Raw genomic sequence first — 19,886 nt, 5'->3', positions numbered from 1 at the left:
CTGTCACGAAGCCTCAGCCTCCCGCGCACCCCACGGTGCCTCAAGCTGGCTGTAGGAGGGTAGCGGCGGGCTGCCCGCCCTGAACCGGAGCCCTTACCTCAGGCGCAGGGAGCTCCGGCTGGCGCTCTCCGCAGCCTCCAACCGCGCGCGTCGCGGTGCCTCACGGGAGTGCCGGGACGCGCACGCGCAGATAGCAACAGCGGCAGCGTCTGCGCAGGCGTAGTATAGTATATAGGGAGGCCGAGGAGGAACTGCTGACCTATCCCCCGCCCCCATGGAGCCAAGAGTCAGGTGATTGGCTCCTGCTAAACGCATTGCTCCCCTAGCCCCGCCCCCAGCCCTCCGTCGTCATTCCCGCTAGGCTCAAGAGGATTGGTTTCCTCACTGGAGAGTCGACTCCGCCCCCCGCGCTCCTCCCCCCCCGCCCCCGCCCCCGCCCTTCCCGTTCCTCCGCCCCCGCCCCCGCCCCCGGCCTCCGCCCCCCGTCCTGGAGTTGGCAGCTAGGTTTCTTCGGGCTCAGAACAGCACAGCGAACCAGGATCCTCTCTCAGTTAGGCCTCCGTTCCTAAGAATGGCTTAGTCTTTTGACACCTCTAGGGAACCAAAGTCTGAAGCCGAACAGCCCCCTCCCCCTGGCACCGTGACCTAACCCGGTGCCCGTAACCGAATCAGTAGCAGGATTCCCCACCAGCAGCAGGTCTCCTGCAGTGTAGGAGTGTTGGCTATAGATTCTTTTACAATGTTTTTGTTTTTTTTGTTTGTTTGTTTTTGGTTTTTTTTAGCAAGAGCATTTAACTCCAAGGCTGGCTTCCTCCACGATCCCATCTTCAAAATGGCAAAGTGTAAAGCGCGTAAGTTTGGAGTGCTGTAGAAGGAGTGCATTCAACTCAAAAGTACGTTCCGAGGAAGATGCTAGGACACCCACAGTCGCTGGATGAAAGACACAATGCTGAAATAAGGCTAAGTCTGGTGCAAACCTGCTTAAGGGTCTATGGTCCCAGAAAACTGACCTTTGGCGCTACCACTGACATTGGTAACAACGTGTTTGTTTGTATGCGACAGAATGTGTTCGTTTTTCTAACAGACAAACCTCATTTCTTACCAATCTCTCAAAATATGACATGTAAATTTGCAAATTGTGGGCTTTGATCATTAGAAAATAGTATTCCCCTCCTCCAGTCACAAATGAGGTGGCTTATCAAAATTCTAGGCTAGTTACTACTAGGTAGAATTCTTTCTGGACCTTTCCCCCCCTGCTTAGGTCAGTTTGGTTTTTTGTTTGTTTGATTTTTTAAGATTTACTTATTTATTTTATGTATGAGTGATCTACCTGATGTATGCCTTTATGCCAGAAAAGGGCATCAGATTCCATTATAGATGGTTGTGAGTCACCATGTGATTGTTAAGAATTGAACTCAGGACTTCTAGAAGAATAGCCAGTGCTCTTAACCTCTAAGCCATCTATCTCTCCAGCTTCCTGCTTGTTTGTTTTTTGAGGCAAGGATTTGCTGCATGGCCCAAGCTGGGCTTGAATTCAAGATCCTCCTACTTTAGCATCCCCAAGTGCTAAGTGCTAGGGTCACAGGTATGAATCACCATGCCCAGCTCTTAATGTTTTTAAAGAGGAAAAAAAAAAAAAAAACGCAAACAAAAAAACCAAAAAACTAACATTCTATCAGGTAATTTAAATTGGAGTTGAATGCATTTACTATTAATTCTTGTTTTACCTTTTTATCCTCCATTTGAAAATCAATAAAATCTAAAAGTGAATAAAAACAACATTACAGGCAGAAAGTTCTCAAAATGGTGCTTAATCTGGGTTTAGGAAATCAGGGGACAGACCCTGGTGTCAAGCTGGAGGTAGGGGCTCAGCAGGGAGCTGGTGTTGAGTGGGTTTGGCCAGAGGAAGTGCAGGCAGTGCTTTTGGGAAATTTTGCTGAGGAGGCAAAGACTGAGAGAAAAAGAGCCAAGCGACACCAGATGAGGGGGTGGGAATGCAGGGCTGAGAGGATTTTTAGTTTTGTTTTGTTTTAAAATGGGAGGAACTTGGGGATATTTATAGACTGTGAGGAAGAACTCAGAGGAGACAAAATTAAAGATGCCAGAAAGACAAAGGGCTTCTTAGTGCAGAATGAGGTCCCCCCAGAGAGCAGGAGGCACAACCTGGAACCCAAGAGACCAACCAGGAAACCCACTTTTCTTAGTGACTCCTGGGTGGTCCCTGGCCCCTAGCTCTCCGTTTTGAGTTGCTGACCACAGCTATTTGTTTGAAAGGTGTTTGTGAGGCCATAACAAGCCATAAAAATATAACGATTAGAACAGGATCAGGCCCCTGAGTACAAATGACAAACACAATAGGGTTAATTATACAGATCTGGGAAGTTTTCCTGGGATTGGATTAGAAATTTAAGAAGGCAAATATGTTAAACTTATTTCCAAGACAAGCTTGTTTTCTACTCAGAATCAGTTGTGGTTTTAATGGGGTCAAAAAGTAAAGGGAAGCCGGGAGCTAATCTTTCCTAAGCAAGCCTGTGAGAACATAATGGGTGAAACAAGCCTATATGCAAGACCAAGAGTGAAGGCTCTGCTGTTTGCTTTTTCTGCTTCTTGCCCGAAGTTCTGCTCTCCTGTCAATATTTGAAAAGTATTTTATGTTTTAGACAGTACCTTCTCAGGCAGTTTTTAAACTTTGAATACAATTATGATGTTAAGGTTGTTTTAGGATGCAGTTTAATGGAAGCGAAGAGATCTATTCTCCTAACAACATGGAGATGGGGCTGTTTTTAAGCAAGGGAGTGACAACCTCAGACATGTATTAGCTTGATTCTGCATTTTTTTTTCAAGTCACAAAAGGTCTGAGGAAGCTGGCACTGGACAACTCAGAAAGGGGTAAAGGCAAGGGAACCCCAAGAGCTGGCAGAACCCTGGCGGCTGTCAGCCAGTGAGATGTGGTCTGGCAGCTTCTTCCTATTGGTCCTGTTCTTCCAGAAGAGAGCTGGGGCAGGGAGATTTGCTTTTCATTGTGTTTACACTCATGTGACAAAGGTAAAAGCTCAAAACCAAACTGAGGAGCACTTGGGCTTGCATCACTAGGAAGGGGTCACCATGGAGGTGGGTAGGGATAGGGGTGTTTGGAGCTGGAAGCTGATAACAAGAAGCCTGGCAGAGTTTAGAAGCTAGAGAAGCCCAGGACCTTAGGTAAGCTGAAGCCCATGTCTGCTGAAGAAGAGTGGGTTGAGAAGAGCCACTACAGCTCCCTTCCCAGGCCAGTAGCATAACTCTGGAAAATCTATAGCTTCTGCACCTCAGCTGTCTGGCTAAAGCTTGAAAAGGGAAGCAACCATGCAATGTCCCACTAACAATTAGTCCAGATGAGCCCAGTACCTAATTTATGCAGCCATAATCTCAACAAAAATATGATAGAAAGGGACAAAGGACTCAGGGCCCACTTGCAGAGAAGGCTGAGCTTGAACTAACCATGAGATCCAAAATGAGACGGTAAGGACAAAGGGCTAAGTAGGAGGTAGACGGATTGAGGTGAGGGGTAGGAGAGAGCAAATTTGAGTTTAATTCTTGGGGATAAGGGGGTAGGAGGAACAGCGGGGCCATTTTGGAGCCACTGGCTGCCAAGAAAGGAGTAGGCAAGGGCTCAGATTCATGCGGGGTCTCACGTGGAGGCAAACATGAAGAAATGTGTCTTGTGGGCCTGGAGTAGGGGAGAAAAGCTATGAAAACAGTGCCATCTCTGCGCCACCCTGTGAGATGGACCCAGCATGGCTAAAGCAGGTGGCTAATTATGTAAAACATTTAGCACAGACACTGGCTAGAAAGTGGTAGTGGTGTAGACTCAAAACCACAGTATTTGGGATTTAAATGTCCATATTGACATCAACACTCAAATCACACCAATTCTGGGGCCCCAGTAGTGTTCACATCAGAAAATACCTTTTTCTCTGAGTGACCTTCAATTACCTCAAAGGCTGTTCACCCCTTCCCCTGTCCCCAACAGAAGGCAGGAGTGCACACATTTAAGAATCCAGAGCCCATTATTGCCTGTTGGGAGGACTGACCCCTCCCCAAGATTCATGGTTCCATCCTAAAACTTTCCAGCAGGTACCATGAGGCCATCTCCAATGGACTCTACAGAGGGTTTAGTGTGGTGATGCCTTGCTCCTTGGAAGTCCTGATCCATTCCCTCTATGGTATTCAAGGTGGCAAACCCTCAAAGGACAAATCTCAGTGTCTTGTTTTCCCCTACTGTGTGTGTTCTAACAACCTCATAGCTGATGCGAGAAGTCTTTCTGTAAATATATTTCTCTTATTGGTTAATGAATAAAGCACTGCTGGCCAATAGGAAATGAAGATAGGCGGGACTAGGAGACAAGGAGGTTTCAGAGAGAGGTAGGAGATGCAAATGTAGGACCCAGAGAGAACTCTGGACCCTCTCTCCAGTAAGATAAGACCACGTAGAAACACTTAGATTAATAGAAATGGGTTAATATTTAAGACAGAGCTAGCCAATAAGAAACACTAGTAACAGGCCAACAGCTTTATATCTAATACAGCATCTCTGCGTGTTATTTGGGGTTGACACAGCTGTGGGACCAGATTGACGGAAAACTACTAGTAACACACAGCTGCTTCTGTGAGGGTAGCTCAGAGGCCTTAGTCCCCATGCATCAAAGCATAGCTGGCCACACCTCCACCTTAGCACAGTAGGTGTTGAGGGCAGAAGCTATGCCTGAATCATTCTGAGGATGCTGGGATAGGTCCAGGGAAGGTGTAACCTAGAGACTCTGCAAATTCTCTGTTGGAGGCACCTGGCCAGCATAATATCCTTAAGGACTGAGCTGTCTTTTGGAGTGTCCTAGTTCTATAACAGGGTGAAACTACAAGATCAGGAACAAGAGCATCGGGCACAGAGTAGAGTGTGTGGTACTTCTACTCATGACTTCTTGGAAAGGCTGGCAGACCTATGGATCTGGCCAGCTTCCCAGGAAACGGAGGTTGTAGACATGTGAAGGCTGATTCCAAAGAGCCAGACTGACCTAAGTTCCAGTGAAGTTGGAGGCAAAGGAGCAAAGTAAGGAGACAGAAAGAACTAGAAACCAGAAGGTGAGGTATAAAAATCTGTATTTATATTACAATGACAGAATGACACAGCACAGCCCCATCTGTTAGACAGGTGGGATGGGGGTCCCATTCCACTCTGCAGCTCAGGTCTCATACCTTACCCACTGCACTGGCACCAGGCCCCTTATGTAGCCCCAAACTCTGGCACGGAACCTGCCCTAGTGCCCTAGTTTAGAGGCCTGAGCTAACTTGCTTGCTGGCCTGGGGTCAAGAACCTCTGTGCAGACACAGGGGCGGTAGGCTAACTGACCCAACAGAGGCAGGAAGGCTTGGGGCACACAGAAGGGTAGGGGTTGTCCAGCCACAGTTTGGTGCACAACTCCATCTGCCTAGGAAGGCAAACTCAAGCACCTGCAGGGTAGGGCTGCAGAGGCAGGCTCAGGGCCTATATGGAGACAAAACCTCTGTGTCTTCTCCTGCTAGACCAGCTGGGCCTGCAGCAGGATGGTGGGTCTTGTACATCTGGACCACCTCTCAGTAAGGGGACCCAAGCCTTAGCCTGGACTCTAGACTCTGTTATGGAGCACCACATGGCTCACATGGACAGGCGCAGGTGGAGGACATAAGCAGCAGCTATTTTGGTCCAGATTTCTTTCTACACACACACAAAATAGCCTTGGCTGAATCCTATGACCACTAGTAATGGCCATACTGTGCAAATGGTAGAGAGCAGAAGGGAAAGTGGATATGTAACTCTTAGCACCAACCCCCATGCCTATGGACCACCCCTCACATGCCTGCTAGTGAGAGGGGCAGCTGGCTATCACCCCTGGGTGACTGAGGAGGCCAACTCCCAGGCTACACGGGAACCATAGCCTGAAAAGGCAAAGGGCTGAGCTGCCACAAAATTCAGCCAAGGGGGCCACTCTGGTCACCAGGAGTGACTCTGCTGGCAGGGGAGGAAGCAGAATCTAAGGTGCTAGAGATGAAGCAGGGAGTTGGTGATACAAGAATTCAGGACACACCAGGACCTGGAATTCTGGGGCCCTGAAGCAAGGCATTTAAACACAGCTCTGTCCTGTGCTAAGGGTGGGTATGCTCAAAAAAAAAAAAAAAAAATGCCCGAGACATGCTTAGGCAGACACTGAAGGCCCCTGTTGGGTGAAAATGCAGACAGAACCAGCTTACTAAGATGTTGGCTATCCTTCTATTCCATTGACTCCTACCCAGGCCTGCTGTCCACCTGTCATCTTGAGTACCCATAGGGCAGGTTCTATGCCAAGAGCTATTTCCAGGGATTCCATTCTGCCTATCAGTAGGCCACCCACCCTAGGATGCTCACTGGCACAACTGAAGATAAACAAGAATTTTCCCCCACAGTTTGGAAATTTTTTTTACAAATGCACCAGAGGAGGTGGCAGGTACTGCTGTGGGCCAGCCCATGGCCACTACCCAAATATTGCTGTGTGGTGCCCTTAGAGAGGTCTTCTAATAGTGAAAGGCCAACAGAAGCCTCCTAGCCAGGCCTGCACCACCTCCAGAGGTGCTGTATTTATCAGCTGTCTGTGGCTGACAGTCCAGGCCCTTGCCCAAGGCCCAAAGAAAGGCCCTGGGGCCAGTAGGCCTGCTGTCCCCAAACTTTCAGGTGCAACCACCCAACCAGTTACCAGGGAGGCACCACTGGAAGCCAGGTCAATGCCCTGCAGGATACAAAAGTCAGCATGAGAGCTACACAGGCATGCATATGTCCCTCCCAGGAGGTTGCAGCTAAGGGGAGGTGCTACCTGTGGGAAAGCAATGGGGGGGGGGTTACCTACCAGCAGGCCTGGTGCATCCCATAAGTCACAGGGACATGTTGCTGGCAGTGGGTAGGGTGAGACAGGGGACACAAGGCACACTATGACAATGTGACAGAGGATGGGTCCCTGAGACGCTGGGTTGCTCCCACCCCTCAGCAAACAAGGACACAACAATGGCTAGGAAAATAGAGTACAAAAATCTCATACAGGAAATAGAGGCGGCACATACTCATGTCCCTTGGCAAGTCTTCAGAGCTTTTTTCTCTTTTTAAAAATGTTTCTGTTTTGTGTTTTGGGTAAAGCCTCTGCCAGCTGAGGCTGCCCTGGGCAGGGCTTGTGAGGCCCCTTCTGGGAGCTCCCTGTCAAACTTTTTTTTCTTTTCTTTTCTTAAGAAAGGAAGATGAGAAAGCCTGGAGAACCCAGTGGTTTCAGTTTGCTACCCAACTTATTCCAGTCCCCTGCCAGGAAGAAAAGTCCTCTCTATTTCCTGTGTAGACAGAGCCATCTGGGTGAGCAGAGGCCTGAGTGAGAGTCAGGCACAGGCTAGGGACCATCATTTCCAAGTGACCTCAGGTCAACTATCTCAGGACATACATTTTCTGATGTCCATGTGTCTGTGTGTATGTGATTGTAGGTATGAGTCTAGCAGTGTGTGTGTGTATACATCTGATGGTCCTAACAGAGCAGAAGTCACCCAAGTTGGTATGAGGTGGCCCAGTCAGACCCCAGGAGCATCCCCCTGGCTCCTGACACCATGGAAAAAGATTCCACCCACCTGCTCCAGATGCTCACCCAAGTCCTGCCCTTCACAAATCCCTCTGTCCACACCTCAGGAGCCTGTGTGGACCAACAGGAAGATGGACAGATGAATGGATGGACAGCTGTGCCTGCCTGTTTTCCTTCCTTCCTTTCTTCCTTCCTTCTCAGTCCACTCCTTAATCCTGTGATCCAATGCTGGGGTTCAAACTCCCCATGGTGGTCATTAAGGCCCCTACACGGATCCTGCCGAGATTTGCAGCAATGACATTTAATACTTCTGGAATGATTAGGAATCTGAGAACAGATCGTGGGTGACTATGCCGGGCTCCAGATATGAGAGCCTGACCCTGCTTCTCTGTATGGGATCTTGCCCTGCAGAGAAGGGGGAGGCAGTTTGAGTCCTGACCAAAGGGTGGGCAGGCAGAGGCAGGCAGACTAGGCAGCAGCTGTAGCTTCAAGAATGGCACAGCAGTAGGCTCATGACGAGGCTGGCTTCAGTTAAGGGAGGACTGGAAGGCTGAGACGCTTGGCTAGGTGGGCAGGCAGGTGGGCCAAGAAGCAAAGGACACAGAGCCTACGAAAGGCCAGGGCAGCCAGGCCGCCTGCAAGGGTGCCCGTAGCTGCTGTCGCTGCAGCCACTGCTCTGTAGGCTGTAGTGGTCATCGGCATCACTGCTGCTGCCAACACTGTCCAGCTCCCCGGTGCCAAACTCCATGCCCTCTATATCCACTTCTGAGAGAACAGAGAGAGGATGGGTCAGGGTGGCCTGTTCCAAGGAAACCAGGCTGGGGCTCTCTTCCAAGTCAGAGCTCATGATCCCTTTTTATGGAAGTGGAGGCTAGGGTTGGGGGAGATAAGGGAGAGCCTCTGGCCCCTGAGGTGGAAGATGCTAGGATGACTCCAGTTCAAGTCTTGGGTTATGAACCCAGACTGTAGCATGCTGCCCAGTGGTGAATCATCTTCTGCCTTCACATGGCCAGGTCATGGCCTCTGTGCCTCACTGTTGTCTTCCCATCCCTTCCTCATGTGAGGCTGGGAAATCACTATCGTGCTGCAAGCAGTCAGTTCAGGTGGCATGTGCACCGGGTCACCACTAACATCATTCTCTCCCTAGGCATGCCCCTGACCTCCTGGCTTTGGTGATAACTATACCTAGAGGCCAGGGTTGGGCTGCCCCAGCTCCTACCTTGCTTTCCTGGGCACTTACCTTGCTCCGAGTCATCCGTGGACACAGCAGAACCAGTGCTGTCAGTGCGTACACGCTCTACGCTCTGCACCGAAAGTTGCTCTAGGCGTCGCTTGAGGAAGCGATGCTCCCGCTGCAGCTGCTCCTTGATGCTCAGTGCCCTGCGGTCCTGCTCCTCCAGTTTCTGGGGACAGAGGGTGGTCTATGAGCCCACAGCCACAGGGGCATGAGCACCTTAGTTTGTATTACAGACAGGATCCTGACCTATAATATGACTGGCTAGACAGATGCCATAGGATGCCCAGCCAAAGGCTAAATATGCTCCTCCTAACCCCAGAAAAGTAGCTTGGTCTTTCACTCTTAGCCTGTTAACTAGCTGTAGAATGCCCAGTGCTACTGGCCAGCCCCAGGAAGCAGAGACACATGTTGGCCTCAAGCCCTGGGATAGCATCATCCACATTTTGGCAGGCACCTCCCTCCAGCCCACTCATGAGAGCGCCACTTGCCCCTGGATTGGGCTTTCACTGAGTCTACCTGCAACATCTGAGAATGGAGCAGCAGAGGAAAAATGGTAAGGAAGACACCTTCTTAACCCTTCCTGTGTGGGGGCCCACCTGAGACACTGCTGTTCTATTACAACCCCAGGGCCTTGTGTATTTCCAAAGCTACTGCCACTTGGCCTGTGAGTCCATACCTGTGTGGCCGAGGAGCCATTTTGAAGGGAAAACCCTACCTGGTTGGCCCAAATGTCCCAAGAACACTAAAGCAACTCTCAGTCCGAAGGCCCTGGGGGACTGCCTCACTAAAATCTCCATTAACCCAGCCCCACACCAACTCCCAAGAACAGTCTCCACCACTCCTCCCACTTCCCTTTAAATGTTGCCTACTCCCAGTGAGACTGTCCGTGAAAACATACAATAACCCCTTGTCCGTCTCTTAACTTCACCTCTTCTAGCTGCTGCCCTTCACAGCCCGGCATTACAGAAAACTATCTGTACCAGCCTAGAGCCTGGGCTCTCCAACCAACTATAATGTCTCCCTGACAGTCACCACTCAACAAAGCCCAACCCAAGGCCTGTAATCTCCTGTTGGGTCTCCTCATAAGTTCCTGACATGTACCTACTAGGTGGCTCTACCACCTACCTCTAGGTCCTCTGAACCAACAGCTGCCCAAGAGTAGGGATGGCCTGGGAGGACATCAGGGTGGCTGGAGAGTAGAGGACACAGCATGCTTACCTTGATGTGCATCTTGGCACGCTTCAGGAGGCTCAGAGTGGTGTGGCGTGTGCTGTCAGGGCCCAAGGGTACCAGCTGCTTGAGCTGTTCCAGGTAGAGCCTGAGTTTAGCTCGTCTGAAAGAGCCAGAGATAGACTATCAAGCTAGGCAGCAAATCCCACAGAACTATGGCAGATATGGCTGGTACAAGGTGGAAAGGGGCCAACGCAGCCCCTCCACAGGCCTGGTGTCACTGTAGGCCTGCCTTTTGTTCTGGAAGTTGCCCTACACTCTGCCTCAAGGCCGGAGTATCTAGGTCGTCCTTTTCCAGGAATTCCCTCCTCACCTGGATAACACATCCCCTCAGAGCAGCCTGTCACAGGTGCCTCTGTGGACATTGTGTCTGCATGGTTCCACAGGGCCTAAGGGCCCACAAGAAAGTATCTGTGTTACCCACTCTGCCCTGTACAGCATGTTCTACTCACTCATGTCCTCACAGAAACATGAGTTGATAAGGTCAAGGGAGGGCTGAGGATCAGTTCTCTTTGCTGAGTTTCTGGTCTCACTGGAGATTGCATCATTCCAGGCTTTTGTTCCTGTATCCATTTGTGTGGATCCATTTTTTTTTTCTTTCACAAAACTGGAACCGTATTCACAGTACTTGTCCATATGTTGTAATGCTTGTCTGTCTGTTCTGTAGGTACAACTAAGTTTATCTACAGAGTCCATCTCTGACATTACCATGATAACAGGGACTGCTGCTATGTATGTCTCCAGAAACCTTCTACCTGCCCAGAAACCAGTGTTCTAAGTGATGCCCAGGCCCTATAGCAAGCCAAGGTGTTTTCCAAGCCAGTATGGCTTGCTTTGGACACATTCTTAGAAGTGTAACTGGCAAATCAAGGACAGATTTTTTTTTTTTTTTAGGACTGTGGAAACTTGCTGCCCAACTGGCCTGTCAAGGCCAGTGCCCACCCATAATCCTCTTTAATAGTGTTTTGTTCTTTTAATTTGCTTCTTTGCTTTCTAGAGAAAAAGAAGGTGCAGAGTTGGATGGTGGGGAGGTAGGGATGATCTAGGAGGAAATGGGAGGGGAAACCATGATTAGAATATATTGTATAAAAAATCTATTTTCAATTAGAAAGAGTGGCATCATGCTGAAAATCTACTTTTCCTATCTGTTCCCTAGTCACACAGCCCAAGCATCCCCACAGGCACAGACTCCCTCAATCCTAAGGAAACCTTGGAAGGACAGAATGCAGGACCAGTCATCTCCTGGACAGGGGAGGGGGCTCTTGGGTACAGGAGGAGACCATAGGGAAATGTTAACAGTCACAAATGGGGAATGGGGTTGCCACCCTTGGCCATTATGCCTTTCAACTGCACTCATTGCTGACAAAGCACTTTCTCACCTAGCACCCTGGCCCAGCTCCCTAAGGCCTGATGTCCTTTTGGTGAACTGGAGTTAGACCTTTGGAAGAACTTCTGAGACACAGGACTGAGGCTGGGCTTAGCCGGAAGGCAGGGTGTGAATAAGAGTGTGTAAGCCCCTGACTCTGCCTCGAGACTAGAGGAGCTTCAATCTCACCATACATAGACAGGCTCCTTACTACGGCATGCCTGGTTACCCGCCCAGAGAGTCCAGATCTCAGTGGCATTGCTTCTTCCAGCACAGGGAGTATCCAACCCTAGGAATGGAAGGGACTAGAGAACAGAACTGGGCTAGGGAGCAGAGATGGAGTCTTCCCAAGATATTACACTGTCCTGACGTCACCACTGGGAGATGACAAGTGGAGCAGCCAGGGACCCTTCTCACCATGTGTACTTGTTACCCAGCAAACAGCTGGGAAAACCTTACTCCTAACAAATAGCAGTTCATACAGCTCATCATTGAATCATGGCAGCAGCTATGGCTTTTTGGTAATCAATGGAAAGGGCAAACTGACAAGAAACAAAGTATCCCCAAGTTCCTGTCCCAGAGATGACCACTCTGCCATTTTTTTTTTTTTTTTTTTTTGATGTATCTATCTTTTCAGTTTGTGAGTGTTAAGTGAAAACATTAGGATGCAGAACCACATATGTGACAAGTGACCCATTTTTGTTTAAAAAATAACAAGAGCAGACGCACACAAGAGACTCAACAGAACACAATGAAGCACAGGAAGCGTGCATCTCCAGGGATGCGGCTGGCAACGTTTATTTCTTTAGCTTTGTGCTCTTCTGCATTTTCCAAGTTTTCTATGCTTTAAAAAAACTCACATTTACTTTTACAATCAGAGAAAGACATGTTTGTACAAGAAAGAAACACAGCTGAAAGACAAATAACAGTAGAAATGCATTTGCAATACACATAAAAGACAAAACGGTTAGTATTAGTGATATTTTGAGCTCGTACACATCAAAAATAAAAAATACTGCCTTCGTGTAACAATGAGCAAAGGACACAAACAAGCAAGTTGCAGAAAACAAAAGGCAACTCTAACATGAAAACAGACTCCATCCCCTGAGTAATCAGGAAATGAAAACTCAAACAGGCAGATGCTCATTTTCTCCTTTGTACCAACTGGAATGTAAAGGGCTGGCTGGAACTCACTTGGACAGCACATGGGGACCTAACACAATTCCTTTGGGAGAAGTGTCTCCGACTTTGGCTCAGACCACTAACCAGTACTTCTAGAATTTGGGCGCTATCTGAAGACTCAGCGTAACAATGCTCAAGTCAGAGGGGACCTGCAACGTAAGGCTTTGGTCCTCTACAGACTCTGAGGTCAGAGAGGCTAGGGGTACATGGACTCGGTTCTTCAGCACTTACATGGTATTGGGTGAAGGATCCAGGTAGGGACAGTGGGTAACAAGGGCCCCTTATCATTTCAGGGACCCTCAAGTGACCAGAATAAGGTCTCTGGGTACAGTACAGGGAGTACATGAATAATACTTTAGAAAAAGGTATTTCTTCAAGAGATGAACAGTCATCTGACCATACACAAGCAATATAAAAGTAGTATGTCAATCCAAACCCAGAAGAGTGCATCCCAGGGCTTAGCCTATGGTTGGTGAGGGGGAATGTAGAAAAGGCCCCCCACCCCTATGCTGAGCACCACAGTCCTAGAGTCTAAGATGCTCTTGTTCTCACTAAATCCTCCCTAAAGCCACTATAGCACACCAGACTCAATGCCAACACACGGGGCTGCCCCTAAGCATCTCAAACTTGTTAAACCCCTGTTTCTAAAAGAGGAAGAACTGTCCCTAGAATCCCTGCATTAGTATCAAAACAGCCCCGTCTCGCCTCACAGCCTAGTCACTCGGCAGTGCTCCACCTAGCTTCTCACCGAAAACCCCTATTTCTCAAAGAAAGGCCCCAAAGCTGGGGTAGGGCAGGGGGCAAGGGCCTGGCTCTATGTCAGAGTCCCCCAGCACACATGTGTCATGGTCTTGGCTAGATAGTAGAGGTAAGTTCCAGGCCAGGTTACTGGAAAAAATGGGCAGTGATGAATTCCACTACAATTAGTGGTCAGGGACAAGGGGACCCCTATTCTTTTCTATTTATCAGCGTCTTTAGCTGTTGGTAACAAACATGTTCCTGTGTGGTTCCACATGGCTGCACCAGGTACATGTGGGATCGTGCTAAGGCTCAACAACCATCTCTGTGCCCGGATTAGGGTCAGGAGCCTAGCTGAGGGCTTAGACCTGACCTCTGAATATACTGGGACACTCAAGGAGTGCTAAGGGCCAGGAAGAACATCTAGGCTCTCACTAGTACTAGCTAAGACCAAAGACTAGAGTTGAGTCTAGGATGGTCGCCAGGCCCTGAAGTCAGCAGCAAGTGCTAGACTTGGCAAGTCTAACAGAGCTACTGACCTACAGGCTTAGTGGGCCTGCAGTAGACTTGGTACCATTCAAAGCTCCAAAAGGGAAAGCCCCACAGACCTACTGGAGTCTCTCTGGGGGACATTTCCAGTGAAGGTAGTGTCCAGGGCATGCCTCTTATGCCTGCTGGGCAGCCAGCCAGGTGTTTCCTTCCTTCCACAAGACAACACACTGCCCTTCCTTCAGCCAGAATCCAGGAACACCTGGCATTGATCTCAGGCCAGCTACAAGCCAGCCATTACTGATGTTCCTACCAGGACCCATTTCACAGGCCTGTGGACTGCTCAGTGCTATCTACATCTATGGCTCCATCAGCCAGGCCGAAAGACCCTGCCCTGAGATGGGTGGCAGAGAGCTCCAGGATGCCCAACCACTCTTAACCAATCTTAAGGGCCTCCATGAGACTTAGTCTAACTAAAAACTTGAGGAACATAGCAGAGACCAAGGCCAAGGTCAATGGATGTCTGCAGAGGTCAGAGGCCAACCATTATCCTTCCTAGAGGTTGCCATACACTTTCTACCCACGCTTCCCTTAATGGCACTTCCCATCTGCCCTCCTTACCAATTGCCCTCCCAAACACTGCTTCCAGGAAGCCCTCACTATAGGCCACTGTGCCTGGGTCTGGACAAGGTTGGCTAGTCTCCTCTGACCTAGGAGCAACCCCAAGCCTGCCTCACACTGGCTTCCATCCCTGTGACCTGGCCCCTTGGGAACCCCCTAACCATACACAGCCAGTGCAGGAAGTGCATCTCCTCAGGGAACATGGTGTTCTGTCCCTGCCTAGACACCCGCCCCAACCAGAGTCCTGAATCCAGGGAGAGCGGAAGTTGGCGCTGCACTGGGCGCGGGGAGGGGGGAGGGAAAGAACTGGCTGGGTTCCAGACCTTCCCAGTTCACCCAGGAGGGCTCATCTAGGATGCAGAGTCACATACCCTACCCCCCCCCCCTGCCCCAACACCAAGAAAGCAAGACAGAACTGGTCCGTTCTACAGACAGGAGCAGAGGTCAGGGTAGAGCTACTGCCTAGTGTCTCTCAGGGGCTTTCCCTGGTCCTTGCATGGCACTACTGCTTATGGGGCTGCCTGGCCTAAAATACCTGTTTCCACTTAGTGTGCTGCTAGCAGCCATAAATATCTCCTTCATCTCCCACCTCCCAGGGCTCAGCCCCACCTTGTCACCACTGGCAGAAGGAAGACACAATGACAAGATGAAGCAACCTCATGGGCCACCAGCCATACCGGGAGCTGACTAGAGCTGGGTGCAGGGAGAATGCCTGGGCCCCACTGCCTGCTTGGTGCTCTTGGTCACGCAGAGCATCACAGATCCTTAGAAAGCACATCCCAAAAGGCACAGAGGGAAGGGGGAAAGGGTTTGATCCTCTACAAAGGCCACTGCACTGAGAGCTGAAACAAGTTTCTACAGGGGCTTAGGCACACCCAATCACACCATGTCCTCTTCCAGGGAGTAAACACAGAGAGCTACCAGTGCAAGAAGCTGTGTACCCACCAGCTCTGACCCCAGGTTAAACAGCTGTGTACCCACCAGCTCTGACCCCAGGTTAAACAGCTGTGTACCCACCAGCTCTGACCCCAGGTTAAACACCGAGAACAGGGCCCGGACCCAGTCCTCGCCTGCCAATCTAAAAATGCCTGAGAACAGACCCTAGACCCTTCTAGAACGGATCTTTCTAGAGCCTAGAGTACATCCTGACAACCCAGACAGGTCAGGTCAGCAAAAGCACGCCCTCAGTGTGCAGGTGTGGGTGGGGTATAGTCATACCCAGTAGCTCACATGGGAATGGGGATGCCACTTACCTGTGCTTTTCTAGTTCGTTGTGTGAAGACCTGTTTAGAGAGATAGAAAGACAGGGCTCACTCTGAGGCCCAACAACCAGAGCACAAATAACAGTGGCTCTTTGTAAAGAGCCAGGAGCCCTCATACAGTGGCTAGGAGGTCTAGGTCCAGGATGTCTCTGGAGCTAGGGCAGATGTACAACTGCTTACCAAAGGCTAGGGCAACCCCACATTGAACTGTAGGATTTGGGCTGGCAGGTACCCAGCCATCTTCCTTCTCTGCTCTCCGTTCCCTCAGGCCAGCTGTGTTCTTATAAGCAATGCAAGCCATGCAGAGAACCGGTGGCAGTCTCGGCATGTAACATGAAGGCCAGGCCCTCGAGAGACAAGATCATCCTGTCCATCTACAGCCACTCTGTCATACAGATAGGAACACCCAAGGACAAAGTTGTTACAGCCAAGTCACCTCACAGGGGCATTTGTAAGAGGTGGATGCTTTCTGGGCCTGTAGGTACATAGCAGGACATTCCTACTCTCCCAGGAGCTAGCTGAATTATCCAGAACATGTCACCCTGTGTCCAAGTTTATCTTCCCTGGAGACAGTGACCCCATGGACTACTTGAGCCCCACTGGCCAAGCCAACTCAGATCAGAGCAGATTTCTGAACACCACAGGTGCCACTCAGCCTTCCAAGTGACTCTCTGGTTCTAAGGGAATGCCAAAAATTACAAAGGGCTTCTAGGTTCCCTAGGCTGTTGCACAAATAAGCAGAAAGCTCAGGACACACCCAGGCCAAGTCCCACCCCGTGTTTCTGCTGGCCACTGCCCACCTGTTCCTTCTTCTGCTGCTCCAGAACTTGGATCTGGTATCTGTCACCAAAAAGGGTACATACTCTGCCCATCATACTCTGAAACCATCAAAGTTCTAGGTCACCCATCTTCCCTCAAGCCTAGCTGATTTCTGGCCCCCTGTAGAATTTCCAGGGTCTTCAAAGAGCTTCTAGTTAGTCACCTGGGCTGGGCCAGAGCCTCAGAATCCCTCCATGAGCCAACCATCACTAGGAAGGCAGCACAGAAGCTCTTCACTGGCCTTGGGTTTCAGCCCAAATTGTAGGTTTGCTAGTTTGTGTAGGAGGCTGGGGTCAGCAACGGCCTTCAGCGTTGGGAAGCCCCTTCCTCCTGCACCAAAGGATGAACCTTGTTTTGTTCCCAACCCTGTACTGGAGGGCCACTCTTCAGCAGCATGGGGGGTAGCCTTTCTTGGAACTCTTCCTGAGTCCAGAGATCCTGTAGGGGAGCTTGTCACACAAGTTCTAGAAGCACCTGTGTCTGAGGAGAGGCCATGGTTGTGCCAGGTGCTGTCTGGGCACTACCTTGATCTGACCTCTCTGCTTACCTTCTCAAAGAACATGACCCTGAAAGGCTAGCTCCAAGCACCCCACAGGGCCATTGCCATTAGAGACCTACACACAGCCCACATCAATCACAGGGCTGCTGCCTCCTTACCTCAGTGCTTTCCTTCTGCTCGTCTCTCACCCTGGCCTGCTACACATGAGCTTGTCCTTCAATTTGCCAGGACACAGAAGCCTAACAGGTTCACAACTGCCCTTCCACACCTGGGATCCCAACTGGGCTGGCTAAGGACAGCGTCCTGAGCAGTGACTGGGGAGGGAAGGGCTATGTCTGCCACCCCTGAGGCCTTAGGCCTTGAGGGAAGCTTTAGGGGAGGCGACCTCTGCATTCCCTGTCCCTTGCACTCAGGTCTCCATCCCAGCAGTAGGTGGAAGGCTAGGACCTCATTCAGGAGGTGGTTAAGTGGCCCTTGGCAAGCAACTGAATCTGTCTATCCCCCGGTTTCCTCGGTTGCAAAATGGAGTTCAAAATAAGGCTTCTTGGTATTTTTTTTATTTGTTTATGTGCAATGGTATTTTGTCTGCATTTGTGTCTGTATGAGGGTGTCAGGTACCCTGTAACTGGAGTTACAGCTGCAAGCTGCTGGAAATTGAACCTAGGTCCTCTTCTGGATTAACCCCTGAGCCATCTCTCCAGCCCCAAATAAGGCTTCTTTTACAAGGCTTGGTCGGATTATTTACTTGTGCATATGGTATTAGCATTTGCCTCAGCTACCATTCTTATCACCTGAGGGTACTCCATGCCACAGGAACCTGAAATCCCAACCTGGAGTTTAGGGTAGACAGAAGCAGGGGCCAGATCACCTCACTGTGGAAGCCCGGAGCAGTGAGATTTCCAATACACTTATGTCCTTCTGCAAACTGCCCAAAGCAGGAGACCAGGGGCTGGGACTCAGGCAGCTGGAAATTGAAGCAATTCCTTGCCAGGCCTAGGACACCACAGAAATGGATCCTTGTGCCAGCCTCTCTGTTTCCCAAGAACAGGCAGGCCACAGGAATGAGCCGCACCCTCTGCCAGGGGCCCTGAAGCCCCCAGCCTGCCAGGGAAGCTCCCAGACTGACCGAGTGGCTGGGCCAAGGTTGGCTCCCAGACACTGTCAGGTGCACCATGGTCCCCACTGCAACCGGGAAGGTGAGACCCTTAAGTGTCTAGCCATGCCTAAACCCCAGCTTCAGGGCTTCCTCCTAATACAAGGCCAAGGTGAAAAGAGAGTAGTTGGGCCTTGGGACTCTTGGTAGAAATAGCTCCCTGCAGCTCCTTGTCACAAGACAAGTCTTGCACTTGTAGTTGGGAGTTTCCTTGTCAGTTGATTGTGCAGGACCGGTGGGTACCCTGGCAGGGGCCCCAGTCCTGGCTCCTGGGGGGTAAGGCGCTGGGCCTAGCAGCAAGGCCAGTTTCGAGAAGTGCAAGGGAGGGAGGACTCCCCGATTCGGCCTTAGGGAGAGAGCAGCGGCCAGCACCAACTGACAACTCCTCTCCAGTCTGGAAAAGTCCAGAACGACTCTGAGCGAGCACGGCGGGTGCTGTACGCGTGGCACTGTTTACGGCGGCGGGAGGCGCGGCCGCGGGAAGATGGCGACGCGCGGGCGGGGCCGGCACCTCCTCCAGGCCGGCCGCCCGGGTGCGCGCAGGACTGCGCTGGGGACGCGGAGAGGACGGGGACACTCGGGCGGGGCCGGCCCGAGCTGGCTGGGCACAGCGCGCGGGGGTGGGGGTGGGGGCGGTACCTGTTGTTCGGGGCCTTGCGCACCAGGCCGGCCGTCTTTGTTTTCTTCCTGGCGAAGTCGCCGTCGAAGGGCAGCACGGAGGCGTAGCCGTGCTCGGCCTCTGCGGGACAGACGGTGCGGTCAGCGGCCCCTGCGCCCACCCGCCGCCCGCCCACCCTGGCACAAAGGGGCGCGGGCTACCTCGGTCCCTGCGCTCCAGGTACTCGGCTGCCTCCAACAGCAGCAGCAGGGAATTCAGCTCCATCCTGCCGCCCGCGCACGGGACGGCGGCGGCAGCTGCCCGGCGCGCTCCTGCCGGCTCTGCTCGCCGCACGCCCCGCGCCTGGCGGCACACCAGCCCGACTCGCGGACTCCAGCGCTGGACCGCCACCCTTCGCCTCAGGCCCTCAAATTGACACATAAGGAGAGCGGCGGTCGTCACAGCCAATAGGCGTGGGTACTCCAGCCTAGGGGGCGGGTTCTAAGACAGCCTCGGCCAATGGTGACCGGCCGAATGCCTCGGGCAGGGCTGAGAATGTTGACAGATGCGAAGCTTGGCTGGGATAGGCTGGCCCCAGTAGTAACAATTTAGAAGCCCAAGCTTAGCAACAGCACGTGGTGGCCCGGCCCCGGTGCTCGCTGACTGGCGGCCGTCGTGCATGTTAAGTAGGCATTGCACACCGATTGGGCCAGATCGGCCTATGTAAATTGGGGCCGAGGACCAATGGCCGGCGACGGGGCGTAGGGCCAATGAGGGCGCCGGGGCAGGACGCGTTGCCGAGAGGAAGCATAGCGGAGTGGGACCGCTGCCCGGCCTACGCTGGGGCCAGGAGGACGTGGACCGTGTCTCTGGAGACACCCGGCAGGATGCGCTGCGGACACGCGCCCCGGCGCTTTGTCGTGCCATGCACGTCGTGCGCAACGACCTGTTGCTCGGGTTGCTATACCACAGTCTTTGTTGAGAACCGGGCTTGGGGCCTGATTCGGGCAGGACCTGGGATCTTGCTAAAGAACTGCTAATGACACCTGTCCCGCATGAAAAGCGGCTTCGGGGAAGGCTAAAACTTGGGACAG

The 19,886-nt window shown here is 51.5% G+C and overlaps 1 protein-coding gene across 4 annotated transcripts; it reads right to left on the bottom strand.

The window, feature by feature from the left end:
* Positions 1-5,116: 5,116 nt before the first annotated feature.
* Positions 5,117-19,248, bottom strand: Mxd4 (MAX dimerization protein 4). 4 transcript variants are annotated; one of them, XM_051200372.1, is made up of 6 exons: positions 19,014-19,248; positions 18,834-18,933; positions 15,715-15,744; positions 10,054-10,168; positions 8,839-9,019; positions 5,117-8,363 (listed from the first exon to the last, which is right to left on the bottom strand). In XM_051200372.1, the coding sequence occupies exons 1-6, from the start codon at positions 19,231-19,233 to the stop codon at positions 8,206-8,208; spliced, it is 804 nt and encodes a 267-aa protein (XP_051056329.1). In that variant the 5' UTR covers positions 19,234-19,248; the 3' UTR covers positions 5,117-8,205. The 4 variants fall into 4 exon arrangements, with proteins under 4 accessions (XP_051056329.1, XP_051056330.1, XP_051056331.1 ...); XM_051200373.1 differs by having other exon boundaries at positions 8,839-9,001; XM_051200374.1 differs by lacking the exon at positions 15,715-15,744.
* Between the last annotated feature and the right edge of the window lie 638 nt (positions 19,249-19,886).

Source organism: Phodopus roborovskii, unplaced genomic scaffold, assembly GCF_943737965.1.
Source record: "Phodopus roborovskii unplaced genomic scaffold, PHOROB, whole genome shotgun sequence".
NCBI lineage: Eukaryota > Metazoa > Chordata > Mammalia > Rodentia > Cricetidae > Phodopus > Phodopus roborovskii.
Note: the sequence above shows the minus strand (reverse complement) of the source record. Positions and strands in the feature narration are given on the sequence as shown.